The 27,227-nt window shown below is 55.5% G+C and overlaps 8 protein-coding genes across 8 annotated transcripts; 4 read left to right on the forward strand and 4 right to left on the reverse strand.

Annotated features, from left to right (window-relative positions):
* Nucleotides 1-296: 296 nt before the first annotated feature.
* On the reverse strand, nt 297-4,464 carry BBK36DRAFT_1136196 (NUC173-domain-containing protein). Its single transcript, XM_024892900.1, has 6 exons — nt 4,347-4,464; nt 4,097-4,261; nt 3,899-4,057; nt 3,641-3,865; nt 533-3,604; nt 297-460 (listed from the first exon to the last, which is right to left on the reverse strand). Exons 1-5 carry the CDS (start codon nt 4,419-4,421, stop codon nt 533-535), a joined length of 3,696 nt encoding a protein of 1,231 aa, XP_024747123.1. The 5' UTR covers nt 4,422-4,464; the 3' UTR covers nt 297-460.
* A 299-nt stretch (nt 4,465-4,763) lies between these two features.
* Nucleotides 4,764-5,599, forward strand: BBK36DRAFT_144148 (vacuolar sorting protein; the record flags this gene model as incomplete). The annotated part of the gene is made up of 3 exons (XM_024897510.1): nt 4,764-4,884; nt 5,003-5,413; nt 5,474-5,599. Exons 1-3 carry the CDS (start codon nt 4,816-4,818, stop codon nt 5,597-5,599), a joined length of 606 nt encoding a protein of 201 aa, XP_024747124.1. The 5' UTR covers nt 4,764-4,815.
* A 459-nt stretch (nt 5,600-6,058) lies between these two features.
* BBK36DRAFT_1125107 (hypothetical protein) lies at nt 6,059-8,187 on the reverse strand (the record flags this gene model as incomplete). Its single annotated transcript, XM_024891241.1, has 4 exons — nt 6,059-7,267; nt 7,385-7,580; nt 7,632-8,061; nt 8,139-8,187. The coding sequence occupies 4 exons, from the start codon at nt 8,185-8,187 to the stop codon at nt 6,059-6,061; spliced, it is 1,884 nt and encodes a 627-aa protein (XP_024747125.1).
* A 480-nt stretch (nt 8,188-8,667) lies between these two features.
* On the forward strand, nt 8,668-9,193 carry BBK36DRAFT_1103530 (hypothetical protein; the record flags this gene model as incomplete). The annotated part of the gene is made up of 3 exons (XM_024889176.1): nt 8,668-8,875; nt 8,955-9,014; nt 9,069-9,193. Coding segments are annotated over 3 exons (393 nt in total), but the record flags the coding sequence as incomplete, so codon positions are not given.
* Nucleotides 9,194-10,314: 1,121 nt separating this feature from the next.
* Nucleotides 10,315-12,550, forward strand: BBK36DRAFT_1143515 (hypothetical protein; the record flags this gene model as incomplete). Its single annotated transcript, XM_024893597.1, has 3 exons — nt 10,315-10,816; nt 10,902-11,813; nt 11,844-12,550. The coding sequence occupies 3 exons, from the start codon at nt 10,315-10,317 to the stop codon at nt 12,548-12,550; spliced, it is 2,121 nt and encodes a 706-aa protein (XP_024747127.1).
* Nucleotides 12,551-13,967: 1,417 nt separating this feature from the next.
* On the forward strand, nt 13,968-15,812 carry BBK36DRAFT_1143516 (alpha/beta-hydrolase; the record flags this gene model as incomplete). The annotated part of the gene is made up of 2 exons (XM_024893598.1): nt 13,968-14,588; nt 14,709-15,812. 2 exons carry the CDS (start codon nt 13,968-13,970, stop codon nt 15,810-15,812), a joined length of 1,725 nt encoding a protein of 574 aa, XP_024747128.1.
* A 1,134-nt stretch (nt 15,813-16,946) lies between these two features.
* Nucleotides 16,947-17,525, reverse strand: BBK36DRAFT_58199 (hypothetical protein; the record flags this gene model as incomplete). The annotated part of the gene is made up of 1 exon (XM_024898300.1): nt 16,947-17,525. A coding segment is annotated over one exon (579 nt), but the record flags the coding sequence as incomplete, so codon positions are not given.
* A 4,222-nt stretch (nt 17,526-21,747) lies between these two features.
* On the reverse strand, nt 21,748-24,478 carry BBK36DRAFT_1136197 (hypothetical protein). Its single transcript, XM_024892901.1, has 3 exons — nt 24,231-24,478; nt 22,421-24,103; nt 21,748-22,356 (listed from the first exon to the last, which is right to left on the reverse strand). The coding sequence occupies exons 1-3, from the start codon at nt 24,452-24,454 to the stop codon at nt 22,113-22,115; spliced, it is 2,151 nt and encodes a 716-aa protein (XP_024747130.1). The 5' UTR covers nt 24,455-24,478; the 3' UTR covers nt 21,748-22,112.
* Between the last annotated feature and the right edge of the window lie 2,749 nt (nt 24,479-27,227).

Consider the following 27,227-nt stretch of genomic DNA (forward strand, 5'->3'; position numbering starts at 1 on the left):
CTGTCCTTTTTGCCAAAATTGGCCACGGAGAAGCACCGCGTTAGATACCCAGAGGGAGGGAAGCCAACGGTCATTGTTTGTTTGTTTTGAGATGCAGGAGGGCCTGGGACAAAGGTCCCGAGTATTCATGGACATTCAAGAGTACATGATGCATTCACGAGTACATGATGCATTTTTATGCTAGAGAGAAAGGGATCGTGTTTCAAGACGAGTTGAACTGATGAATGTCCGAGTTCTCGAGTGCTTTGAACAAGGCGATTATGTCGCATTATCACAGTACCTATGAGCAAGCATTGGAACAGACAAAGATGTATTTCATAAGATACTAGTAAATGCAAAGTTACCACGCAACCCACATCCGCTCACTTAAGGTGAACTCGTAGCTCTCCCCTTTCTGATGTTCGTGGGTATCCATAAGATGCATGCAAAGGCTACTATTTCATCCCCTATCATGCCATGTGTACCGTTTCTTTTCCTCCAAAGCAAAGAACATGACTCCTCTTCTATTAACTTTTCTTCCCATAAGAGCATCTTAGTTTCGGCCCCTCTTCCCCTTGCCCACTCCCGCGCCCATCGGCGGGCCATGCCTCTTCTCTGTTCCGAGTCCCCTCCGACCAGCCGCGATGCCGCCCTTTCCGCTCCTCGCGCCTCCACCAAAGGAGTTGCCTCCGCGGCCTCCCCGTCCGCCGCCACGCATGGGCCCGCCTCTTCCGCCGCGGCCTCGGGGACCGGCGCGGTCGCGACCGGGGCTGATGCCGTTCTTGACGGCCACGGCGGTGTCGTCGTCCATCTCGTCGCCGTCGTCACCGTCCTTGGAGCGCCTGTTGGAGAACTTGAGCTTACCGCCGCGGCCGCGCTTGCCAGCGTCGCGGCCCTTGATGGCGGCGACATACGCGCCGACGCCCGAGTCCTCGCCACCGCGGCCGGGCTGGTCGACGTCCATGGCACCGTTGTCCTCGTCGTCGCTGTCCTTGCCGAGGATGAGCTTGCCGTCGAGGTCCATCTTGGCCTTTGTCCTCTGGGGTTTGCGCTGCTTGACGGGTTTGGTGCTGGATATCCTGGCGAGGGCCTTCTTGTCGAGGAGGTCGAGGGGCTCGTCGTCGTCTTCGACAATGTATGTCTTGCCGCCCTTTTGGGCTTTTCTCCTCGGCTTCTGGGCGGCCTCGTCGTCGTCGTCTGAGGCTCCGGAGTCGTCCGAGTCGCTGCTGTACAGGGCGCGGTCGTACTCGTTCTCATATTGCCGCTTGCCGTCGGCCTCTTCATCATCGCTGGCGTCGTCGTCGTCGTGAGCGCCCTTGGAGGCGTCCTTCTTTCTCTTGGCCCGCTCCTTGGTCTTGCGGATGTTGGCGAGGAGTTTCCTGTCGGACTCGGGGCAGCTCTTGTTGACCGCGTCGAAGCCGAAGCGGCGGACCATGCGCTCGAGGATGTGCTTGACCTTGGCCTTGAAGTGGCCCTTGTGCTCGTTGCTCCAGATGATGAGGTTGGGCACGAGCGTGTCGAGGCGCGGCATCATCAGCTCGACCGGCAGGCTGATGACGCAGACCTTGACGAAGCCCAGGCAGCTCTTGACGATCTCGCGGTTGTTCGACGTCAGGAAGAGGTCCATGGTCTGCACCAGGTCGGACAGCGTCTGGTCGCTCAGCGACGACCGGAACTCGTAGAGGAGGCGGCTGATGGCGGTGACGGAGGCGGAGATCATGTGCGGGGTGCTGCCCGCCAGGCCGGCGCTCACCATGGTGAAGAACTCTTCGATGCTGGCCGTGGCAGGGGGGGCATCGCTGGGCATGTGCGGGACCTTGCTGTTGTCGATGACGGCGCCGTTGGCGGCGGCCATCTTGTGGCCCATCTGAACCAGGAGGTCGTATGCGCTTTCACGGGCTCGCTCGTTGTTCTCCTTGCAGCAGATGACAATCTCGCTCAGCACGGAGGGGATGAAGTGCAGACAGTCGTCGGGGATAAAGGGCAGCAGCGCAGCTATGGCAGCGATCCTCTCGCGCCTGGCTGGTGCGGACACCTTCTCCGAGCTGGAGAGGATGAGGGTCTGCAGCTCGGCATTGCGCTCTTTCAAAGCAGCCTTGCCGAGCTCGGAAGTTGCCAATCGAGGTATCAGCTTGTACGCCTTCTTCTGCAGCTGGGGCTCTTCTTCCCTGTTGATGATCACGGTGGCAATCTCAAACAGAGCAGCAAAGCTCTCGCGTGGGAGGTATGCCGAAATAGTGATGACGAGATCCATGAGAGTTTGTGCGGTGGATGGCATGTGGTCCTGGGACTTTTGCCCCTGAGCCTTCTTCTCTGGAGCTGGCGCATTCTGGAGCTCTCCAGCAAGCATCTGGCTGACACGGTCAAACGTCGCCATGAGCTCCTGGTTAGGAGTGATGCTGAGGAAAGCATTCACGGTCTGGAGAATGGGGCCTCGGCTCTGGGGCAGGGTCTGGGTGTAGACGTTGAACAGAACAGCGAGCATGTTGCCGGCAAACTGGCCGAGATAAGCCAGGTTCTTGCGAGCGGCGGCCTTGGTTACCCGGCTCTGCAGGAGAAGATCGTCTTCCTCCTCCTCAATATTTGCAATGGCTTGGTTGGATTCGATCAGGGTTCTCAGGGCCCTGCAGATGTCCAGTCTCAAGTCGACCTGCTTGTAAAGAAGATTGGCCAGAATCTCAGCAAAAGCCTGGTCGAAAGCTTCAATCAGGTCCAGAGGCAAGTCGCAGTAACCCGGCAGAGTAGACCAGATTTGCTGCACTAGCGTCTCGTAGATCTTGATCTCCATCGTCTTCTCGGCTTCGCCATGGTCCAAGACCTTCTGGAACATGACTTCACTCAGGGGCACCATCTCACTCTTGAAGTGGGCCAGGTTTGTGTTGCTGGTGTAGTCTCGCAGGATCGGGAACAGCCAGGCTCTTCCGGCCTGGCCCTTGACCGGCTTGATGATGTTCAGCGGGAGGATGGAGAGAACTGCCTCGGGGCCCATGGCTCGGACGGCCTGTCCCAGGACCTCATCTGCCTCCTTCTTGTTCCGGAAAGATGGATTTTCTCGAATCTCTCCGATGGTACGGGTGACGTTGAGCATGATCGGGTTTGCCCTCCATCGCAGGCTGGTGAAAATGGCCTCCAGCACGTTGAAGGTCTGTAGCCAAGCGGCTTGGTACTGGACGCTGAGGAGAGACTCGGCGGCCTTTGCGATTTTATCCAGGACCTTCTCATCGTATATTGAAGGCTCAACAATCACACGCGGCGGTATGCAGTTCGCCATGAACGAGACCAAACACTCGGAAGCTGAAATCCGGATGTTCTCGGAGTCCGACTGAAGGAATTGCGCCACCATGGTGAAGAGCTCCGGAAGGTTTTGGAACGTCTCGTCGGGTTCGACCTGCGCCGACACATCGTATCCTCGAGAGAGAATCGCAAGCCAAGGAGGGACAAGCTGGGTGTCATTCGCAGCCGGCCGCAGCTCGGAGATGATTTCCATCAGGCGAGGAAGCTTTGCTGAAGTGAGCTCGTCCGTCATCCCCTCAAAGATCAACTCGAAGATTTCAAAGGCCGCCATGGTCATGTACTCGTTGCCCGTCTTGGCAATGTTGAGGAGGAGCTCGCAGAGAGACTCAATCTTGGTGCTCGGCCAGCCACCGCTCGCTGAGGCAACGGTCTTGATCAACTGAAGCGCGTGAATCAACGCCGGGTCGTGCGTCGTGCTGGGCGCCTTCTTGCCCTTTCGTGCTTGCAGAGCCTGGGCGGCCAGGTCCTCCAGATTCTTGAGCGCAGTGTGGGCGCACATGTCCGCGGCCGGGTGGTCGAGAGACGGGGTAGGAGGCGGGTTTTTGAGCACCTTTTTAAGCGCATCTTGGGCTCGTCTTCGGACCTTGGGTCTCTGATCCAAGGCCAGGTTCAGCAGTCCAGCGACGGCACGTCGTGGTCCAATTTGGGTGACAGACAACTCCCACGAAGCGGCGTCCTGAGCCAAGAGAAGAGACTCCAAGCATCCAATTGAAGTTCGGAGAAGAATTGGCTCCGCATCCTGCGCCAGCAAAACCGGCGCAAGCAGCGTGAGAATTTGTGTGAACTTGGATCGGAGCAGAGCTTGCGGAGCGAACGGGGTGACTACGTCGAGGAGATACACCACGGGAGTGGCCAGTTCGATGTTGACGCTGCCATTGTTCTCCGCCTGCTGGAGGAGCGCGAGGAGAGCCGCAAAGTATCCAGTGGGAGTTGGAGCCGTGTTCTGCTCTTTCAATGTGGATTCGACGGCCTGCAAGACAACGACAGTCTACCGCAAGAATGTTAGCATTCCAGACGTCCAGAGAGAAGCAGCTGTGTAAGTCGACAGAGAATGTCCCGAATGTTTGGATTACCTTCTGCTGACTCTGAAGTCCCGGAGACTTGATCTTGTCCAGCTTCTCAGCCAGAGTCGGAGTCGGAGTCGCCATCTTCTGCTGTCGATATCGTCCAAACGTCTAGGCGTGAGCAGAAACCGTCCGCATCGCCGGCTGCAAAATTCGAGACAATGGCAGAACCCAAGCGCAGAAGCACAAAAAATTCCTTATCGCAGTCCCCGCCAGTCGATAGCGATAACCCGATAAGCCACGAGTACAGAATCCCGTCTGTGGCTTGCGGGTTTCAGTGGAGCTGTGGCTGGGGCTCCCGTTATGCCAATAACCCGCACTTGACGGTTCCTTGGCCATTGCTGTATCCGAGCCCGTCGACGTATGTACCTGCGCGCCCCTCCAAGCCTCGCTCCAAGCTGAAGTCATTGGTTCGCCAGCTCCAAGTGTTCGACTTCCCGCTCCGGACCACCGACTTCGCAGCCTCGGGCGAGGAACCATGACGTTCCTCATTCTCGTGATTGGGGACCTGCACATCCCGGACAGGGCGCTGGACATTCCCGCCAAGGTACGCCAGAGCTGGAGCCATGGCCTTTACCCTAGAGGACGTAGTGAAGAGAGAGGGATTGTGTTGTCACCGGGCTGGTTTGGCTGACTTGTGTGTTTGCTTGCATGGATGGTTGTAGTTCAAGAAGCTGCTCGCGCCGGGCAAGATCGGCCAGACCCTGTGTCTCGGCAACCTCACCGACAAGCACACCTACGAGTACCTGCGCTCCCTGTCGCCGGACCTCAAGATCGTCAAGGGCCGCACCGATGTCGAAGCCACGTCTCTCCCCCTGACGCAGGTCGTCACCCACGGCGGCATCCGCATCGGTTTCCTCGAGGGCTTCACCCTCGTCTCCAACGAGCCCGACCTGCTGCTCGCCGAGGCCAACAGGCTGGACGTTGACGTCCTTTGCTGGGGCGGCACCCACCGTTTCGACGCTTTCGAGTACATGGACAAGTTCTTTGTCAACCCGGGGAGCGCCACAGGAGCGTTTTTGCCGGGGGCGAGCTTGACGGCGGAGCCTCCGACGCCGAGTTTCTGCTTGATGGATGTGAGATATATAACGTGTCGTATGTTGATTGTGCTGGCAGTGGTGCTTACTTTGTCGCAGGTCCAGGGCATTTCATTGACGCTCTATGTCTACCAATTGAGAACGGATGAGAAAGGCAACGAGAATGTGGCAGTAGAAAAGGTTACTTATACAAAGCCCGTGGAGCCGTCGACGGGCTCATCATGACATACAGGACTGGAATAGACAGAAGACCGCGCAGCTGTAATAGGAGTCACTGTAATCACCAACGGCAGAGGTGGAAACAAAAGCCACTACCCTCGCGGCCCAATTATACAAACGACTTCGGTGCTTGCCAAGTACTGGCACACGACTTCTTCCAAGAGATGGGCACAAAACCAGAGGGAAAATCTCAGCTTGGCCTGGAGTAGGAACCCTCCCTATCAGCTGGGCAAGAGACACGTTACGAGATGTTCAAGACAGAAAGGGGTGGTCGTAATGATAAACTAAATATCATTCAATAATCGCCATCGCTTGGTATCTCGAGCATGAAACAAGATTCAAGTTCGCCTAGTAATGTATCCCAAAACGACAGTCGTGGTAATCCAGAAACGCCCAAACATATTCCCGTGCCAGAAACACCCATGTTTCACGCCCCTTTGCTCCTTTGCCGCTTTCGGATGGTCATCATATCATCATGCTTCTCCGTCTGGAGCTCATCCTCTCTCTGGCTGACAGTCCCTCTTCTTCGTAATCATCGTCGTCAGCCATCACCGATTGTCTTGAGGTAGTGGTCCTTCTTCGACCTCTCTTCTTTGGCACTTTGACTTCTTCCTTCGCAGGTGGAGGCGGCGGTGACTCGCTCGTAAACTCATAAACATCACCCTCTGCCAAGCCACTGCTGTCAAGGGTGATGCTAGAATCCTTGGTGCTCTCGGAGGAATCCACGTCCATTAGGCCGCCGCCCGCCATTCCCACCGCCTTCGATGCTATGCTCGACGAGCGTTTTCGCCGCTCTGTAACGACGCCGCTTAGAATGAGGTCTGTGTTCAAATCCTTCGTCGCAAGAGGGCTGGCTGGACCATTGCCTGCTTCTGCAAGCCCCGCAATGTCGGAGATGGCCGTCTCTCGTCTGCTCTTGGCCGACTCAGGCATGGCAGGATCGTAAGTGCTGGCGCGTCGAGCGTATTTGCCCTCTCCTGTCACGGCATCGAATAACTCCTTGGTAGGCCGTCTCATTTTGGCTCTTAGGTTGGGCTCGGTATAGCTGATCGTCGTCCGATTCCTCCTACTAGGCCGCGATGTTTCCCCATTGGACGAGATATCAGCAGGGGGAGGCGTGTCCCCAACTCGAGATCCCTCCGGCCCTTCAGTGGCCACTGGAGAGCTCGGCATTAATAGCGCTGGTTCTCTGATAGGCGCTGCCAAGTCACATATCTCAACTGTCGTCTCTTGAGGCTCAATCGTGAGAATGGGAACGGGCTCAGCCGCGGCGGGCAAGGGGTTCTTCGGCTTTAGTCTGGGTCGACCGACTGGCGCCTTCGGTTTCGTCGCTGCATTGAGCTTCGCTGTTGCTATCTCGTCGCCCACTGACGGCTTCGTCTTCAAAAGTTTCTTTGGAGAGTTGATGATGTCGTCGTTTGTACTCTTGGCTGCCAACGGCTTTCGAACGTTTTCTGAAAGCTCCAACTGCGATTTCTTCCTCATTTTAGCAAAATCCCTCGCGGCATCACCCTTGTCATGAAGCAGTCGCTTTCCAGCCGGTATCCTGTCGAGGCTGTTCTCATCCGTCGTCTTTTGGGGCTCGATATTTTCACTGTCGTCTCGAGCCCCAAATTTCCGTTTTGACCCGGCCTTAATGGGCTGAACTGGTGCAGTCTCGACAGTAGTCCTGGCCTTCTGCGCCCGATCGCGCCTCGGTTCCATCGCTGGCTCTTCGCGGCCTTCTTGTTCATCACCCTCCTCAATCACTGGTGGTGCGCGACCTTTGTCATATGGTCTCGACGTCAGCACAATTGGTGGCTCCAGCCTCTTAGTTTTCGCGCTGCTCGTTAAGGCGTCATCGCTGGACTCGACAGGCCTTGATCTGCTTGGAGAATCAACCTTGATTGGATCTTCCTCAATGTATTTGGACATTGGTGGAGGACCCAGTTCGGGCGACTCGGCCTCTGCATTGGCTTCTGACCGGAGTGCCATAATCTGCTCGGGACTATGCATCTGTTAGCGACTAACAGCTGTGATAAGGAGCCAGTCTCCTCACTTCATTGACCTCCGAGGATTGCTCCTAGCTTCGGCAATGGGGCCCAGTTCTTCAATGTCTCTCGCAATATCACGCAGCCGCCTCTGGGAAGGACTGGGTCGACTCGCACTGAAGCTCATGGTTTGCTTTGCCCTCCGCTTAATCATGGGAGAGTGTCTCTTCGCGGGTGGCTCCAGGCCCAATCCAGCAATAAGGGTGCCCCATTCCGTGAGTTGCGATTCCAGCTTGGCCTTGATGGCCATCGCGTGGTCCGCTATCCTCCGCGCCTCGTTGTCCTCGACTTGCTTCTCCAGTTCCAGGATGCGACTGCGGAGCTCGAGATTCTCGGAGAGCATACAGGCGCATTCGTTCTCCAGCTCTCGGATGCGAAGAGCCCGTATGTTGTTTGTCTTTGCGAGTTCCCTATTCTGGCGAAGCATCTTCTTGCGAACTGAACGGCACACAAGGGGCGTATGTTTGTTAGCAAACACGCGGCAAAGTCAGATTTTGATGCCCGAGACCACATACGCGTTTCGAGGCTCTCTGTCGGCACCGGCACTTCATTGAGCCTGGCCATGGCTGCTCACAAGACGCGCGAGTCCGCGGCGCAAATCCCGGCGAGGGGAGAGTTACTTGAGGTCGTCGGATGTGCTTCTTTAGGTATCGAGAGTGGTTGAGAAGTCGGTCTGCAGGAGTTCTTTGGGCGGGATAATTTTGGTTGTGTCATTATTTACTCCGCGGCCTGTTTGGGCCTAGCGCCGTTCGCATTCGTGTACGCCGGCAAGACCAGTTGTACACAAAGGACTTTGGTTGCCGGGGGGAAAAGCACGTGAGCTGCAGACAGCTCTCTGAGGACCCCGCGATTAGCCTTGGAAAGAACGCGATGCTTTTCAGTTGGTGAAGCTCATGATGGTGTGTTTCTGTGTGAGATGATAGTACTACCTTCATATCCAAGCATCCAGCTAAGGTAGTTCACACCGCTCAATGCTGCTACTGGAAATCACGATTTGAGAATTCACACTCCTCTCTATACCAGAGCCACGCCTAATCGCGCGCAATGTCGTATCCCACCAGATCCTTCTCATCGCATATGCGAGCACCGAGCAGTGGTGCAGCTCCACAGTCACCGGCATTGGTGGCCCGAATCGAGGAGAAAAAGGCAGAGCTCGAAAACCTCAAGGAGCTGCGAGACTTGAGCGCAAACATGGCAACTCAGATGGAGGCCTTGGAGCAGAAGCTGGCGACCTTGTCTGATGGAACAGAGGGTAAGAGAGACTCTTTATCAGCCACTGATTTCATCTACACGAGACTACGAGACTGGAGCTGACGATACGGTACGGGCAGTGATCGCTGCTGTGGTTGGCAACTGGCATAACGTGCTTCGTGCCATCAACATGGCTTCATGTAGGTCCATCATCTCTTCTCTACAGATGCGCAATTACTTAACCAGACCCCTAGCAAAACTGGCAAAGACAGCGGCCGGTGGTGCCACGGAAGAAGCTCCAACAAGCACCGTACCGCTGCCGCAGACTCTGGTTCGCATTCCTACGGAGCATGCGCCAACATTGCAAGCGCAGGCCGACGCGGCAGAAGCAGCAACCGAGGAGTTGATGTCAGACTCCTAGGCCAGAGGTGGCACGCATGATGGCCGTCATTCGAAAGCATCGAATTGACTAGCTTGATGGTCCGAAGTACGCAGCACTGAGTACTATCATACCAGTGCTTGTGCGCGAACGGTTTTTGGGAGCCTCGCCTCGAGCTCATTGGCATCGAAAGGCTCTTATGGGAATACGAGTAGTACTCATATGAGGCAAGGAGTGTCATCGCAGGGGCCACGGCACGTGTTCTGTCGATGCATGCATACCGCCGCCACTGCTGCAAGCTTTACATGCAACTCTTCTTGCGTTGCCATGGCCTGCCGCCATACAAGTCTGTACCCCAGATGATCATCCTATATCTATCCCAGAATATGGAGCTGACGATCGAAAACCTTGATAAGAGGTATCCTCTGTCATGCATCAACGGGGTACGATGCACGATGCGCGATGGACCAGTACCGGCTGGCTGGCAACTTCCCACCCTTAACGCCGGTGGCATACCGCGGTTCCGACGAGAAACCGCAATGCGCTGCCTCGCCCTGGCCTGGATGCCGCTCGCCACTGCAAGAACAAGGCATGCGCGATAGAAAGGGAGTGATAAGACCGGCGACTGGGGAAGGCGAAATGACGATGGGCCAGCAAGGTCGAAGCAAGAAGCGCGGGCCAAGGCGCAGCAAGGAGGAAGGTGGAAAGCGATCGGATTCATTTCATTTCGGCTCCACCATATGGCCACGGCAACTTGTCACCACCCGGAAACCAACATTTGGCTCCAAAATAGCTTCCTACGGCAGACCAGCTCCAGCTGATTTACCTCAGAGATCATTTGCCTTATACCACTACTATCCCCAAAACAGCATCATCACAGCAGTCTTGGTTCATTTCACCTCTATTAGTTCGAAAATAGAAGGCTTCGCGAACAACTGGAGCCGGCCCCCGTCTGTGCCTACGACCACCCGATTCCGGCCTGTCCGCGAAATTAGCTGCGCTTCCGGGTACGGAGTCGTAGCGACTCATTTGTGCCGTATCTGATAGAAACCCCCTGCTTGCGAAGTTTCCAGTCCAATTTCGCCTTCCAACACCAACACCCCCGAGAAACTGCTGAGGCAATGCGTCGGCGCAACGTGACACCTTTGTCGGTGGCAGAGGGTAATGGCTTCGACGCCGTGCACAACAGAGGCACCTTTGACGTCCGCTTTGGCGCAGACATCTTTCAGCGAGCAGCACTACCGGCAGCCAGCTCTCGTGACACTTACGAGAAACTGCCGCCTCATTTCAAGCCAAAGCAAATCACCACGCGCAAGCGGAATTTAGCGGGTGATAGCGTTGTCCAGGGTCCTCGCGGTCCCTGCCCGGGTCAACGTCACGGACAGGGTCAATGCCGGCCATCAGACGTTGCTATGACCAGCGAGCGGAAGGGACATGGCATGACGACCTCCCCTTCGGCTCTCCATCGAGCAGCCAGACAAGCCTCACCCAAATTTCGACGTCGACCGGCCATTGATTCTGAGACGTTTCAGCCTCTCGATTCCCTTCGAGAAGCATCTGCTCTGGCCGTCAACAAGCACAATTATGAGAACACGGGACCACCCTCCACTCGTGCATCTCAAGGTGTGTTGGCATACGGTCGCAATCATCTGCTCTCTTCTTTTCCTTCTTTGCAACCAGTCATTGACATACTTTGCGATTCTCCTAGAGCGTTTCGCCGAAGTGTACGATCTCCTCAAGGATACGGTTGCCGAAGGCTCTCTCTGGGAGCAAGTCAAGAGACACTCGGCGGGCCAGTTTGAATGGCTGATGACCCATCTGCCTTCCAACAACTCTTCCATTCACGACAGCTCCTCGGAAGAATACGCTGCTGAACACGGAGAAGGCGACAAAGCCTACGTCTGCAACCTAGTCCTGCAGAAGAAAAGGGGACCGCATAGCGACAGCGAGTGCCCGCTCAATTCATATTACTTACTGGCCACGCCGCTGCAGTACAGCGCCAACTGGACCGTGGAGATGCAGGAACCCCGAATTGCCGGCGAGGACGATTCCGTCACCTGGATGGACAACAGCCATCCAGGAACGCCCCCCATGAAGGTGCCCGAGATTGTTCTTGCCGTTGAAAGTGCAGTGTCTCCGACGTTCACCGCAGTGAGCGACAGAAGCTTTGGAGAAAGCTCGTCACGGGCCACGTCCTTTTCGCTCCCGCGGATAGAAGACTCGCTGGAGGAGCTGGATCGGCTCGAGGACCAGTTAGAGGCGCTTAACGAGTACACGAGCCCCCGGCAGCTGGCCCTGGTGACAAGGCCTCAACATCCTAAGGCTGTTGCATCTCAGCAAACTCCAGAAGAAGCAATGAGGGCGATGAAGAGATCGATGGCAGCGTGTACGCCAGCCACGGTCCGCGTCAAGCCTACCGAGAAGGTCAGCGCGACGCCGCGTCGATCTTTTTCTCTAACGGCACGGGAGAGGAGCCCAGAGCAGCCCGTCAAGGGATCCTCGAGCCACCGGTCGGGCCTCGGTGTGTTCATGTCCAAGGCCGGAAACACCCTGGCGACGGTGGCCAAGTCTTCCATCCGGTCCTCGAAAGCGCCTACAATCCCCAGTTTTGAGCTACCAGGTAAGGCTGTAGCTCGACGATTGAAAGAAGCTCGCGACACCCGCGAGGCGCATCATGCGGCGGCTGCCAAGGCACTGGAAGCCCCCCCAAAGCCGAGAAGCAACATGCCTCAATCCAAGTCCACCTTTGAGCTGCCCGGAGATACCATTTCCCGCCGCAAAAGGGAGGAAATGGAGGCCAAGCTGCGGGCTGAGGAAGAGGAGCAGCGCAAGAGGCGCGAGTTCAAGGCGCGCCCTGCGAAGCCAGCCTCTACGCCTAGCACACTTCCACGAGACACAGTGGCAAGCCGGGCTCGTCAAGCCAAGATTCAGGAGGAAGCGGCACAGCGACAGGCTGCCTCGGCGCAAAAGGTGAAGCGGCTTTCGCTAGGCCTTGTGCGCGATGAGCCCACGACGCCCACCGTAAGCAAGGCGGAGAAGTCGCGCTTCCGTGGCTCCATGATGGCAGCTGCTGAATCTATCAACCGATCGATACTGTCGTCGATGGTCGGCGCTGCTAGGAGTAAGAATCCTCTGTCGATAGAAAGCATGGCGACACGGCTGCGGCCCCGGCCTAAGGAAATCCAGGACTCTGCAACCCTCAAGGAGAAGAAGAGCCACGAGAAGCTTGACAGGCCGATGACGGCCAAAGCTGCTCGAGACGAGGCTGCCGAGCGCTCTAGAATGGCGAGTCGAGAGTGGGCAGAGAGGAAGCGCCGGAAGGAGGCGGCGTCTATGAAGCAGATAACGGGCCAGTGAGCTTGCCGGCAAGTGACGCTGCTGGAGCTGGGCGCTGCTGTTGACTGTTTTGATTTCATTACTGTTTGCATCATACATCATACCCTTGTTTTCGCGTTTGTTTTCGTTTTCGTTTCCGGTATTTGTTGTTTCTTCCTGCGCGGTGTTGCTTTCGTTCTCTGTTCTTTTCCTTTTCTTGTTTCTATCTTTCTGTCTCTCGAGAGGGACGCTGGTTCTGTCTGAGGCGCCTCAGGCAAACAACGAATACATGGACGAAGTAGGTGACTGGACGGGCGACGAGAGCATCGACTTCTGCTATGGATTCGCTGTATAAATGCCTAGGGAATGGGCTGGAGTTTTGGGGTTCTTCAGGTGGCGTGTCGCACGTTTGTTGACACTTGGGGATACAAAGACATTTTGCGTTTCCGGGAGCAATCCCACTGTTGCTGCCGCGAGGCAAGCAAGACACGCACTGCTATCAATCACAGCGATTGTTGATGCTTGGTGTTACCACTGAGAGAGTACTGAGATGGACGACTGGGCTGACAATTCTGCAGCCAGTAATTGGGCGGCTGTTTAGTGGACGGGTGGGTTGAGAGTGGGCGAGGCTAAAGGGATCTGCTCCCGAGCTGGCGGCTGCACGACTCAAGAGTGCCTTAAGGATATGCACTTCGTCGAGCTGGCAGAGCTGAAAGAATACAAATAGTACTGCTATTACTCAGGCAAGGCTCTACAACCTTATTGATTATAGTACTAGATACTAGATAGGTACACAATCGAGGCTAGACTGCTTGCAATAGAAGAGATCAAACAATACCTATGAGGTGAAGCCTTGAGTTGCCGTGTTTGATCGATTTAGTCTGACAAGAATGCGCCGGAGTCTTGTTGGCTCGGCGGGTTTCTAGAGATCATTTTTATTGATAACACGAGGCTAAAATAAAGACGCATCGTTACATCCTCGCTTGCGTGCAAGTTTTTATTGCCCGCACTATCGATTTGTTCCATTCCACTTCATCCACACGTTCCTTCTCGTCCGTGATGCTCTGTTTTGTTTGATACGACTTACAAACATATTATGAGAGCGGCAGCATGGCCTCTTAGTAAGGAAACGTGCATCTTACTCTACCACAGCAGGAGCGGCCTGCCTTAGCTTGGTGCCCTACCTGCCGCCTCTGCAGCTGTCAGCTAGAAGAAGGCTCGATGGGCTGCTAACTGATGAGGCAAGAGCCAGAATAGGGAAGGACCTCGACAACGACATACTCAATAACAGCAGCTCATCTCATCTCCCCATCTTCTCTTCATCATCATTTATTTATTTTGTCTTTTTGAACATCTCTTTAAGATATCCATTTCCGCGGTCGTCTTTTCTCTGGCCTCGACGTCATTATCCAAACCAGCGTTTCTGACGTCAATCCTCACATCTGAAATATACATCGCCATGGACACGAGCGACAGCCCAACCGTCGCCGTCAACGGCTGCACCTTCGTGGGCACCTTTCAGCACGAATCAGCCAAGTACCCTCGAGCCCTGGAGTTCTTCTACGGAATCCCCTATGCCACCGCCCAGCGCTTCTGCCCCGCCGTGCCGCTGCCGCCGTCCGAGGCCTTGGGCGTATACAGGGCCTCGCTACCGGCGCATATACAGCCCATCCCCATGGCCCAGTTCCCGACGGCGGAGAGTCCGCTGACGCTCAACGTCTTTCGGCCCTCGGGGTCGGCGTCGCCGTTGAGGTACCAGGTGGACGATGCTGAGCGCGATGCCTTGAAGGACCTGCCCGTGGTGGTGTATGTTCATGGCGGAGCCTTTAACTTTGGCTACCCGCTGGAGAGGGATCTGGCGTCGTTTATGGCCTGGAGTCCGCAGCCGATCATGGTCGTCAGCATCTCGTACCGTCTGGGCGCGCTGGGGTTCTTGGCCGGGGCGTCGGAGACGCAGGAGCTCAACCTGGGGCTGAAGGACCAGAGGGTGGCGCTGGAGTGGGTGAGGGAGTGGATTGGCCACTTTGGGGGGGATGCTGATAATATCACGCTTTTGGGAGCGAGTGCTGGAGCACATTCGGTGAGTACATGCTTGCAGAACTTGGAAATAAGGGCCATCCGACGGTGCGTGGATATGGCGGTTGGATATATCAGAGCAGAGGAGTACTGACATCTCTTTCCCCCTCGCCCTTTTTTTCAGGTTGGACATCACATGCTCAATCCATCTCCATTTCCCTTCCGCAAGGCCATTCTCGAGTCTGGCTCTCCCACCGCACGCTCCGTTCTTTCACCTTTACATGCTCGCACCGTCAGCCAAATGCTCCAGCTTCAAGCGTATGCCATGAGCCAGCCGCTTGAGTCTCTCCCGGTCGACTCCCTCATTGATGCTAGCTTTGCTCTCTACGCCATGAATCACACAGCTGTGACGTGGCCCTTTCAGCCCGTTGTTGATGGCCCCAAAGGCGTCATTCCCGATCTGCCCCTGAATCTGTGGCGCCAATTTGTCGCCTCGGGACGAGCAAAGGACATGTCCATCATCACCGGCTTCTGCTCTCACGAGGGCACTACCTTTGCCCCCCAGCATGCTTCCATGAGCGCCGAATTCCGCTCCTTCTTCCAAAAGCTTATCCCTTCCTTTTCCTCAGACGACCTCGACGCCCTAGAGCTGCTGTACCCGGATCCTCTCATCCACCCAGACTCACCCTATCGCCAACCCCCTGGCATAGGCGGCCCTCAGAAGCGCTCTTATGGCGCGCAGTTCCGTCGCATACATCAGGCTTACGGCCATTACGCCTACATTTGCCCTGTCCTTCACACGGCGCACACACTATCTCGAGCTGGTGCCCGCGTATATCTTTACGAGTACGCTCCTCTTTCGGCGCCATTTAGTGCAGCGTCTCATGGTGACCAGACGTCGGCCGTAACACTTGAATTGAACGCGCTGGAGGCGACGCCCGGCCTCCAGGCCATGGCAAAGGAGATGAACTACCGCTGGACATCCTTTTGCGCGTCACCCTCTGGGACACTCAACAATGACGACGAGCAGGAAGCCTGGCCTGTGTTTCGAAGCCCTCTGGGAGACGATAGCTCTGCTGCAGCTCTCTCTGGGGCAGGGATTGGTGAACTGCTCGTCTTTGGAGAGGGCAACGATGAAGCCGCCGGAGGGAAACGCTTTGGCACGCCGGTCAAGACGAGGCAACTCACGGATAGGGAGTTGGAGCAATGCCGGTTTTGGTGGGACCGCATGGAGTTGAGTCAGGGGATGGGCGAGCGAGGCACTGCATCGGCTTGGCTGAAGGCGTGACAGGGGCGAACTTGACTGGAGAGAGAAGAAATGAAGAAAGAGGAACAGAAATGAGGACTTGTGGCCCTGCGAAAAGGGAATGTTTAACACTATGGGTTGATTTCAAACGGTTGATGAAGGATATCTACGAGGAATACTTGAACCAAAGCGTCTGTACGGCAGTTGGAGAGTAACAAGTGCAGGCCCATGTCCGGCATCAATATTCACTCAATTAGCAATTTGCAAAATTACAAGCCACTTGGTGAACTTGGAGTGAAAATTTCCCGAGTGTAGCAATATTGCACACACAATCAGACACATTTCTTAGAGAGTCGAACTGTGAAAAGGGGTGGAACGACAAGGTATGTATGTATGTATTAGTATATAAGTATGCTTGGGCTATTCCGATTCGAAGAGAAAAAAGGGGGGGAGGAGGAAAAAAAGAAGAAACAAAAGGGCAAAAGGCACGCAAACCAACAAAACTCAGTCAGACCAAAACCAGGGCAAAGCAGCAGCAGGAAACAGGAAAACAGAGAGAAACTTTCCAACTACGCTACGCCCGCAGATGCAAAAGATGCATATGCATATAAGTACTTTTTTTCTTCTGTATGTACAAAGCGCGTATCTCTCCCCTCTCTCCCCCTTTTTGTTGTCCAAACGTGCCATCTTCTTCTTTCCGCAGTCTCTCGTTTGTCATGACCGGCAAGGCACATTTGCTCGCGTTCGAGGAGCAAATGTTTATAGTCACGTCTTCAATAATCCCATTAGTTGCCTCCTCTTATGTAAAGAGGGAACAAAAAGAGGAAAAACGTGCGGATCTCCCTCTTCTCAAGCAATGTTTTCCCTTGTACAGCCCAATATTAAACCACCTCTCATTCCCGTCGAATCAGAAACACGTGCCAAATGTACCGTAATGTGCTGCGTCGGGTGCAGAAACCAAGATATTCGAGTAAAAGGAGCGTAAAACGATGAAAGAGGAAAAAAGAGGCGAAACAAGGCAGATTTCATCGTATGCAAAAAAGCAGAATTAAACAAAGTGATGGCAAAAATCCCAAAAACGCCTCATGTTCCTCCAGCAGTCTTCCCAACCCCAAGACAGCCGGCTAAAACGGGGGTATCCATCTTTCGAGCGTGACAACCACCTCTTAGTCGCATTTAGAAATTCTGGGAAATGCCAGCGCTCTGCTGAGGAAAGTGACCAGGGCTTTCCACGCGCGTGCTGCGCCGCGCGGGATTATCACGGATGATGGGGGGAGCAGGCATCTCGCCAGCACCGCCAAAGCCGGCGTCGTAGGGGCTCTGGCCATATGAATCATAGTAGCCGCCACCGCCAGAGCTGTAGGCCATGCCTGGTCCCGAGTCAGAGCCGTCTGATCTGCCGGTTGCGCTGTACGAAGAAGAGGCATTGGAAGCCCCTCGTCGAACGTCGCCGCGGTTGTTGGCAGCTGATGGACCCATGGCGCCAAGTATCTCGCCCTCAGGGTTGTCCAGCAAAGCCGATTCGGACATGTTCCCTCGGGAAGGGCCAATGTCGGAGTATCCGTTGGTGGCGCCCGAGATCGTAGTCGAAGCCTTGCGGCCAGTTGAACCACCAAGCGTGGTTGATCCCCAGCCGCGATAGCCAGCGGGTCCTTCCTCTCTCATCTCATATGAGTCTCCTCCCGCCATGCCCACGGCTGGAATAGTCGGGTCTGCATTGGGATTGTAGGCATAATCTTCCACCTCCTTACGACGTTCGGCCTCTGCCGCCCTGCGCGCACGACGCTTCTTCCACAAGAACAGCCCAATGACGGCCAAGATGGCAATGGCAACGATGGGCACGACGACACCAATGGCCACCTTTGCTTTGGAATCAAGGCCACCACTGTGGTCCTTGCCGGCGACGCCATTGGGGGTTGCCGTAGAGGTCGAGGAGGTGGTGGTGCCGCTTGGTAGGGTGTCGGTGGGCGTCCGGGTCTGCGTCACAACAACAAGGCTCGTAACAGCATCGCTTCCCGTGACAGAGACAGTGGTGTCATCAGACGTTGTCGAGGACGGAGGGGGTGTGGTGGTTGACGGCGGCGGCGTTGTGGAATCCGGGGTGCTGGTGGTCTGCTCCGGGGTCGTCGAGGAAGAGGAAGACTGTGAGGACGACGAAGTTGTGGGTGGTGGTGTCGTCGTACTTGGGGGCGTTGATTCCGTAGTAGGCGGAGGCGCTTGTGTTGTGGTGTCAGGAGGCGGCGGCGGAGTGGATGTCGTCGATGGCGGAGGATCGGGTGTCGACGTGGTGGACGTGTTCTCCGGAGGGTCTTGTGACGAAGACGTGGTATCAGGAGGCGGTGCTGGAGGAGTCGTTTGGGACGGCGGCGGAGTTGATGAGGCGGGTGGTGCCGGAGGAGTGGTGGGAGTCTCTGAAGGCCCTGCGTCGTTGGACGGCGCGGCCGACGAGGCTGGCGGCGGCGCGGCGGTTGTGCCGCTGGACATGGTGATGGCGTTGATGAGGACTGATATTGACTGTGTTGAGATGGCGTGTCAGAACGAGGTTGACGTCGCTTGGACGACCGACGTCAAGCAATGCAGATCAGATGCAGTAAACGATGACCATGATCTTAATCAGCTGCAGCCGCTGGCCAGGACTTGCGCAGATAAGGCGGAGAAGGCGCCCGAGAACGAGTCGCGCAATGGCACAAGGCCGAACGCAGGCGCAGCGCACACCAAGCCAGAAAAGTCCTGTCACGATATCCGGTCCTTGAAGGCGATCGATAGATACATAGGCATGCCGCAGCGGGCAGAGGCACAAGATCAATCGGGTCGGGAAGGGAGACCAGAGGGCAAGACAATACGGAGAGCCGCAAACGTACCTGTATCAGTCCAACGTTCCAGAGACAATCCGGAAGAAAACGTGCGCGCCAGAGGAATCGGTCAATTCGAGGGAGGGAGCGAGACTCAAGGCCCGAGTATACACTGAGCGAGCGCCAGTCACAGAGCTGACGCCGCTGCGATCTCCTGTTTCTCTTCTTTTTTTTTTGGTATCGTAGAAGAAGGAGAGGGTAAAAGGGAAGAAGGGAAGAAAAAATGAGAAACAGAAACAGAAGCAAAGTCCCTGTCGCAGCGCTGGATCCCCGGCGAACGAGGCCCACGAAGTTCTGACGGCAGCTTAGCCTTGGCCTCGACTTAGCCTGACCGGCTTCGCACACCAGACAGAAAAAGAAAAGACGCAGCGAATGGACGGAAGCAGCTGCACGAGAGAGTGGGCCGTGGGGCGTGTTACGAGGTTTCCTGTCTCTGCTCGGGATGAGCAGCAGCACAGCCAGGCCAGGGAACAGGTCAGTGAGGCGCTTATTACTACCTAGCAATGGCAGGGAACGGGGACAGAGAGGCCGCGCCAGGGGTGGAGTCGTATTGTTAACAGCGAGAGAGAGACGGAAGACGGGGCATCCAATGGAAGGAAACAAATCCGTCGCGCAATGGCTCGCTGGAGGCGCACAAGAGACGCTGCAAAGGGAACCAACCTCGACTTGTGGACGAGCGGCAGGGAAGAGGGGAAAAGAGAGGCAACAGGGCAGCAGAAAAGGCACGGCAAAGGCAAAATGCGCCGTTAGGGGCAAAGACGAGATGATAGTACTCGTAGTACCTCAATACGAAGAAAAGGCCGAGAAGAGTCGTAAAGTTCTGACGCACCCGCGCCCGAGGAGACCACAATGACCACAAGCAGCTACGCCGGACGCTGCCACGCGCACTGTGACGGGCACCGTATTTGATCATGGCCTGCGTATGGGGCCTGCATGTGCGGTAATCGAGTCATCCGGACTGTGCGACTGTGCCCGTTCCTGCTATCCACGACCTTTTTTTTCTCTCTCTTCGTCCCTCCTCCTCCTCCTCCTCTTCTGAAGTACAAAAGTACTGAGACACCTCTCCGAGGCACTTTTCATTTCTTTTTGCCGGATCATTCATACTCGGTCTGGCTGAAACCGTTGCTTCCCTCCCCAAACAGCTTGTGTTTTCCTGGCGTCCCCCCCAGCGAAAAAACCTCCTAGAAGGGTACCTCATCATGGGCATGTCAAAACGGACACACTGACGATGTGCTCCTTTTTACCATCTCCCGCCCAAGGTTAGGGGGCGCAAACGGGAACACTGACCTCCAGGTCTCCTCTCAGCTAGTAGCTACTACTACTAGCAACGACAAGCTACAAGTACTCACGAGTCGAAAAGGGCGCTTCGCCGCTGACGCTGACCCCCCCAAAACGGGTTGTGTCTCTGTCCTAGCGGTTGGGTGACCAGCAAACTAATTTCGCCTAACAGCTGGGATCAATTGGGGGGCGGAGAGAAGACGCGGCTTGGGCTTGGGGCTCAACTTCCACCGGCCAGCCACGCGCAAACAAACAAGGGCGGCCCATTCCAGAGCTGTTCAGCTCTATCTAGTAGTAGTAATTATTGCTACTACTAGTACGTAGTACTGTGAGGCGAAAGGAGGCCGCCGTCTCGGGTTTTGTGGTTCTGACGTTCTAACGCTTTGTTATCCGCCATCTCCATTGCCCTGTCTCACCCGGCACTTAGCACCAAAAGACACACACAAACGGGACAAGGAGAGATGTCTTTTTGTCTCTTGGTTGAGAACCGGAGTTGTTACCTGCCTTGTCTACCTTATTTTCCTGCCGCAAGTGACCGCTGATCATGGTGTGTGTTACTTGATCTTGTAGACTACCTTCGTATGTACTTTTGTACGCCGGAAGACAACGACCCCCCTGGTGCCAATTGGGGCCATCGCGGACCCCGTTCGTCTTACGGGAGGCAATGACCACGGAGGCTGCGCACGTTCAAACATACCGAGTACGGAGTTGCATGCCGCGAATCAAAAGGTGCATGGGCTGTCCTTAACATAAAAATTCCAACAAAAGGCCGGAATTGCTCTGCGCAGGATGGGCCTTTGAAGCTACAGCTACTGTTCATCTCTCTCCCCAGGTCTACATCACCTCAACGAGAACGACTATGCATACAAGGCCGGTCGTCCATCCGTCCAAATCGCATCAATGACAAAATTCCTTCACACGAACAAAAGAATCAAGCAGAAAAGCAACAGGGCCGTTAGAAAAAAAAGTAGGAACAAGAATAGAATCGTGACCGAAGGGGGCTACAAAAAAATGATTAGTAGGCAACAACAACAACAACAACAACAACAACAACAGAAAGGGAACCCTGAAATTTGCACTGCCCATCTCACTACCTAGTACGTAGCCCATATCACTGCCACAAAAACACACATAAAAGACCCAGTTTGTTGGTCCGTGAACGAGTTTGAACGGGCTTACTATAAAAAGCCGAATTACTAACCAAAAACCTCCCCATATAATAAACAGCCCTTTTGCCCCTGTCCTTTATTCCCCTGATTCATCGACCGTTTCTATCAGGTTCACCTTGTTCAAGTACCTTATGAGAAGGATTGAAGTCGGGAAAAAAAAGGCGTCAATATCCCCAAGATCCCGAAATTAAACAGCTCCAAAACCGCCAATGAAGAAAGCTCGATCTCATCCCATCTCCAGAGAGAACAAAAGCCCAGCCCGTTGATCTTCATCTGAAGATCAATTAAGGTACTATCTATTAATACCAGCTGCTTTTTAGTTCTGTCTACCCGTAAGGTAGTGAGTGACCTTGGAAGGGGCACGTGATGCTGACTTCATCCGACGGAGCTGCTCCTGATGGACCATGTTATATATCAAGTTGGACGACTTCAACAATGTGAGACGTAGAATGAAGTACCCTGGTTGAATGAAGTGTCCAAAGTTGATTGTTGATCGTTGGATGTCATTATGGTGGCCGTGACAGGCAAATACTGCCTTGAATGATCAAGTGAGAGTGGAATTGCATATCAGCCATCCTTTCGAAGAGACACCATTCTGACATTAATTACAAACAGAACACAATCTGATATCAAGACAGCAAGCACCACACAATATGAAAAAGACATAGACAGAACAACATGTAGAATATTAACGGGTGAGTGCATCTGATTGACCTATATTGCCTATGTACAGTATCCCTTCAGATGCCCCCAAGGAGGCCCGAAGTCGTCACCTGAGATGTTCTTCATGTGTGTGGTTAGGTTCCAAGTCCATCTATATGCAAACATCGCAAAGCCCAAGAAAAATTCGAAGAAAAAAGTCCGTCGTAATCCCTAATTACTCCTGTGGAAGTGAACAAAATAAACAAAACCCCCCCACGTCGGAGAGAGCGCTTCGATGCCGCTATCTGTTGGCAAGATCATGCAAAATGCCGTAAGCAAGAAATGACGACGCTGGTACTAAAATAATGTCATCCGAGGCAGCTCGCCCACTCTGCTCCCGTCTAAGGTCGCAGAGTCCATGAAGGCTTCAGTTGGTCGTCCATGGCGGCGGTCGTGAACACCGTGTCGCCCGGGAGGCGGCTCACACGGCCGGCGCCGCTTCGGATGGCCTGAAGCTGCGCTTGAGACATGCCACTCTTGTTACTCCTGATGCTGCCTGCGTCGCTGGCAACCTCGGGGTCTCTGAACTTCTTGGGAGGGGCAAAGTCCAGCCCTGTGAAGGTTCCGGACTTTCGGAGCAAGTGTCTAGATTGCACACGAGTTAGCCAATCATTGTCGATTACGCTCGCACGCGGGCAATGGTACTTACGGGCTTGGTAGAGGTGCTAGGTCTTCAAACGCACCGGCCAGCTGTGAGCCGGCAGTCGGTGGCTGCAAGAAAGCTTTCCTCTCACCAAAGGGGCTTTGGCTTCGGCCTGCGACATTGTCCCTGATGCTGGTCGGAGGGGCAAAGTCGGCCGCGTTGAAGATGGCGAATGAATCATCGCCCAGCTTGGAGGGCGTCGGGAGCGTGTTCAGGGGCGCAGGAGGGGGCAAGTTCTTCTTGGGCTGCTGCTGGCGCGCCCACGCACCAGAGGCAGAGGAGTCAGGGCGAGGTCCAAATGCCGAGCCGGCACGAGGTCGTCCGTGTCCGGGGCCGGGAGAGAAGGTACCGCCGTTGCCATTGGGTCCGCGGAAGCCTGGGCCACGAGGGCCGGGACCACGCGGGCCGCCCATTGGTCCGCCCTGGCGTCCGCTGGGAGGCGGTGTCATGGCACGACGGGTGACAGGCTGGGCGTACGGCATCACAAAGGCGTTGGAGTCGGCATCGTAGTAAGCAGCGGCCTCCAGGTAGCCCTGGTCGTAGTCTTCATAGTAGTCAGGTCCGCCGTGCGCCTGGTGCTGAGGCTGTTGCTGGGGCTGCTGCTGCTGCTGCTGCTGTTGCTGCTGGTACTGCTGGAGAGGCTGAGTGGGCATGGGAGGAGGTGCTTCGTTAGAATCATCAAAGTACTCCTTGTAGAAGGAGCGGATGCGGTTGGCACGGATTTCGGGATCATCAGACTCCATCACTTCATTAGGAGGCAGCGGTCGGAAACCAACAGAGAGTCGCTTGTTGTTGCCGGCTTGCGGAACGCCGAGACCGCCAGGAGCAGGAGGCCTTGAGAGAGGTCGGCCACGGGGTTCTTCCTGAGAGGCATCTTCATGAGGAGGTTGTCCGGGAGAGTTAATCTGGGGCACGTTTCCATCAGCAGGGTTGGCCGAGGAGGCGCGGCCATTATCAGTGTAAGCAGAGGAACGCGCCGAGTTGGGCTGCTCGTAGGGGGCAGGGCTTCGGGAGCCGTCTTGTTGGCGGAGCTTCAGAGCAGCGGGAGCAGGAGCCGGGATGTCGGGCATCTCGAATTCGTCGGCGTTGAAGACGTCGACGGCAGGGACCGTTTCGATTTCCGGAACAATTGGCTGGACAGGAAGCCTGACATCATGAACCTCGGCGGCGTTGGACGAAGGCTGATGCGTGGGCTTGGGAGCGGTGGGTGTAGCAAAGGGGTCACCCTTCTCATCCGGAGACGGGGATCGCGGGGTCGACGGGTTTGCGTTTGGCTGCATAGGAGGCTTGGAGAGAGCGCTGGACTTGGGAGGGCGTGCACCAGAGTTGTCGTTCGGGTTGAAGGATCGAATCGAACCAACATCACTAGCTGCATATTGGTTGACGGTTCTATAGGGGTCATCTTCGGTTTGGAGGGTTCGAGCATACGAGTGAATGGATTCGCGAGACCCTTGGTTGCCCGGCGGAAGCAGGTACGGCGACGAGAGGTTCATGTCCATGGAGAGTCCGCCCTTGTGCATCGGCTTCTCTCCCCCTAATCCCAGCAGGCTCTTTCGCGTCTTGGCGGGGGCATCTCCCATGCCGAAATCCAAGTCCTTGGTCGGGTCATTGAGCTCCTCCAGCTTGTCGCGGCGCATGTTCCGGCGATGCAGGAAGTAGAGAACCACGATGGCCACAATGACGGGAATTCTGCTTCCATTAGCATAACCATCCGGGCCAGCAACAGCCTGCTTCCTTTTCTTTCTCTCCCCCCCTTTCCTCTCCCCATCTTCCCTCCGGCCCCCTTTTCCATTTGCAACATAATGAGATGACTCACATAATTCCCAGCACAATGGCGAGCGTCGAATCCGAAGGCCCAACGGGCTTCTCGCAGGTGTTGGATTCATCGGTAGCAACACAATCACTCCTGCGCAGCAAAGATCCAATAGACTCCAAGCTGCGGCGAAGATTGATCCGCGATCCCATCTTGTACACATCTCCATCGCGCGTATTCGCCCCGGCGGCGGCGAGGTTGACCCCGCGAGCTCGTATTATGCTCATCTTGTCGAGTTCCTCCTATTCAAAGAAAAGACTGGTTGATAACGACGGCGGGAGAGAAAGGAACGAGTATTACGAATGACTGGTGCGAATCAAAGTCGAAGTGATGTACTGATCGCCATGAATATGCGGTTTGTCCTGCTTGCTCTTGTTCAACCACTGAACAATCACCCGCAAACGAGAGGCTGGCCAGAGGCGTTTGTCGATCGACGTTCGGGACAGGAAGCTGAAGACGCAGGAAAGCAGCAGAAAAGCGGGTAAGAATGCAGTGCCAGGCGGGCGAGGCAGAGAGACAAGGAACGACTGTTGCTGCTGATTCGCAGAAGCAGCACGCAAAAAAGGAATGACTGAGAGCTTGACAAGCAAAGCACGAAATGAGTGAAAGGCCCGCTGGCAGGCGGTTTGTCACGATGGGAATCGCAAATGGTCGACAGAAGCAGGAAACTGGCGATGGGGGAGAGGAGAAAAGAAGAGGAAGAGTCGAGCGACGCACTGGGCAAAGGAGACGATGGAGGAGCGAGTGAGCGAGTGCACCAAGCGGGTTAGCACGGCCAGGCCCTGGTCGCCTCGGCGGGACAGCTCTGATCCAATGTACAGGTACAGGGACAGGTACCTGACCTACAGATGCAGACGCAGGGTCGACTGCAGGTGCTGGTGCAGCGCAGGTACCGCAGCAGTCGGGAGCGGCTTCAGGTCAGGTCAGGTTGTCATGGCTCGTCGTCCCCAGCAAAGCAGCCCAAGCGATCCATGGCAGGGAAGCCCAGCAGGTCTCCGGCGGCCAAAACTCCCCTCCCCCTTGCTGTAGCGAATGAGACAGCGCAGGGCAGGGGCCTTGGGCGTACCGGCAGGGGTCAGGCCAGGTCGCAGGTACCAGATGCTGGTGCTGGTGCCGGTGCTCGTCCTGTTCGTCCATCCATGAGGAGCCGCCAGGGTCGCAGCAATAGGGAGCAGTTTAATTTGAGCAGTGCTAGCGCCGGGCCGCCGCGCAAGATGCTCCCAGGGATCGCAGGCGTGGGAGGTACGTATCCGGTACCTCGTCGCACAGCTGTATTGCATCGCCATCCCCGATGCATGTTGTGGTTGCACAGGTACCCGTACAAGCTGCTTCGCTGCTCTCAAGCGTCAATGGCCAGCCCACTGGCAGCGTCGGGCGGCCCTTTGCCAGTCGAGCAGCCCAGTTGGTCGAAAGAGGAAAACAAACGTCGGGCGAGCTGCGTCTAGCAGGGGTCTGACGCAGGTACCGCAGGCGAGCTCCAATCAGGGCGGCCCGCACAGTTCTGGATACTGTCGCCTCCGCGGTTTCGCTGCAGACGACCCTCTCAGTTGCCACTGTGTTTTGCTCTCTCCAGCCCCTGACGCTAGCCCAAGAGAGCCCTAGCCGTCCCGCCAGCGCGCGTACCGGCGAGTCCCTGGGCAGAGCAGAGCTCGCCATTGAAATTGCCTTGAGCTTCAAGTTGCCATCCAGATCAATGCAAAAGTACCCGCTTGTAATACCTGACCTTGCAGGCGTTTTCAAGGGCTTGTAAGCGGAGGCATCTACAGTTTCGATAGCACTAGACTTCGAAATCCTCAAGACTCAACACTGGACATGAGGACAGTCAATTACGTCTGAGATGCATTACATGTACCGATTCGTATTATTCCGACACGCACCTCTTGGTTGGTTATCAAATACCTAAGGTACCTACCCAGTACCTAAAGAGAGCCGCAGCTCCTTGGTTGTACGGAGTCTCAACAACAACAAGCTCCTCTTTCTTTCGCAAGCTCCGCGAATGGCACCATCACCACACCAGCCTGACGGAGCACGGCGCAGTCCAGACTCGGATAGGGTGCGAAAGGAATGGCGAGAGACGGCCGCACCGGCGTGTCAAATAGAGCCACGGCCAATGTCGCCGCATGGGCGTGTTAGCGACAGGCACTCGCCCAATAGCGCCAGCACTAACGCCAGGCAGCTGGGAGCGTTCGAGTATTCACCCTCCAATTCCTCCATCATCAGGGCTGCCAAGCAACTTCGATAAGGTAGTTTGATACCTAAGCTATGTACCTAGTAATCATGCTAGGTAGCACTTGTAGCTTATCGCCGTAGGCATCCCGATGCGACGCTCTGGGTTGTCGCGAGAAAATTGCGCACTTCGAGCAATGTTTCCCTGGCGGACTGTGCTTGTTGTGACTGTTGGTGCTGGACAGGACACCAAAGCCTGCCTTTCACGTCTGCCAACTTGCATTTGAAAGGATTGTTGGTACCACGGCAGGAAAACGTCTGAGAACAAGAAAAAAGAAAGGCCAGAAATTGGTGAATCTCGAAGGAAATGGCGCATTCGAGAAGCGAGTTCGTCCTCATCCTATCTCGCAGCCGGGGGGGGCAGCAATTGAAGGAAGTCCTGTGCTGTTCTTGTACCTTACTAAGGTACCTGTACCTGTACCTGTACCTGCACCAACTCCGACCGCGCCTGTGCCTGGGAAACCGCCCTATCCAATAGGAGCAGTTGCCAATCAACCTCATTAAAGGCATATCCACCCCAATGCACGCAATGTCAAGGTACCTGCACCATCATGACTCTCTGCCAATGCCGCTTCTCCTCCTCCTTGTCTTCTCCTTCATCTTCACCTCGACGCCTCCGCCGGGAGCCTCTATTTCACGCCAAATCACCACCCCCTATGGCTAGGTAGGCGCAATCTTAGCCTTCTGCGAAAATGCCCGTCTCTCGTCTTTTTATAGATGCCATCAATACCATTAGAACTCCCGCTTGTTGCGTTACATGGAGATCCGGGCCGC

This window comes from Trichoderma citrinoviride, assembly GCF_003025115.1.
Source record: "Trichoderma citrinoviride strain TUCIM 6016 unplaced genomic scaffold BBK36scaffold_12, whole genome shotgun sequence".
In the NCBI taxonomy this organism is placed as follows: domain Eukaryota; kingdom Fungi; phylum Ascomycota; class Sordariomycetes; order Hypocreales; family Hypocreaceae; genus Trichoderma; species Trichoderma citrinoviride.

Excerpts from the sequence above, each read along its gene's own strand:
- BBK36DRAFT_1136196 (XM_024892900.1), bottom strand. The coding sequence starts at position 4,421 with ATGGCGACTCCGACTCCGACTCTGGCTGAGAAGCTGGACAAGATCAAG. Across the intron at positions 4,058-4,096 it reads TGGTGTATCTCCTCGACGTA|TTCACACAAATTCTCACGCT; the intron begins GTCACCCCGTTC and ends CTCCGATCCAAG. Across the intron at positions 3,866-3,898 it reads AAATTGGACCACGACGTGCC|AGACCCAAGGTCCGAAGACG; the intron begins GTCGCTGGACTG and ends GCCTTGGATCAG.
- BBK36DRAFT_1136197 (XM_024892901.1), bottom strand. The coding sequence starts at position 24,454 with ATGAGCATAATACGAGCTCGCGGGGTCAACCTCGCCGCCGCCGGGGCG. Across the intron at positions 24,104-24,230 it reads GCCATTGTGCTGGGAATTAT|AATTCCCGTCATTGTGGCCA; the intron begins GTGAGTCATCTC and ends TAATGGAAGCAG. Across the intron at positions 22,357-22,420 it reads CTAGCACCTCTACCAAGCCC|ACACTTGCTCCGAAAGTCCG; the intron begins GTAAGTACCATT and ends TGTGCAATCTAG.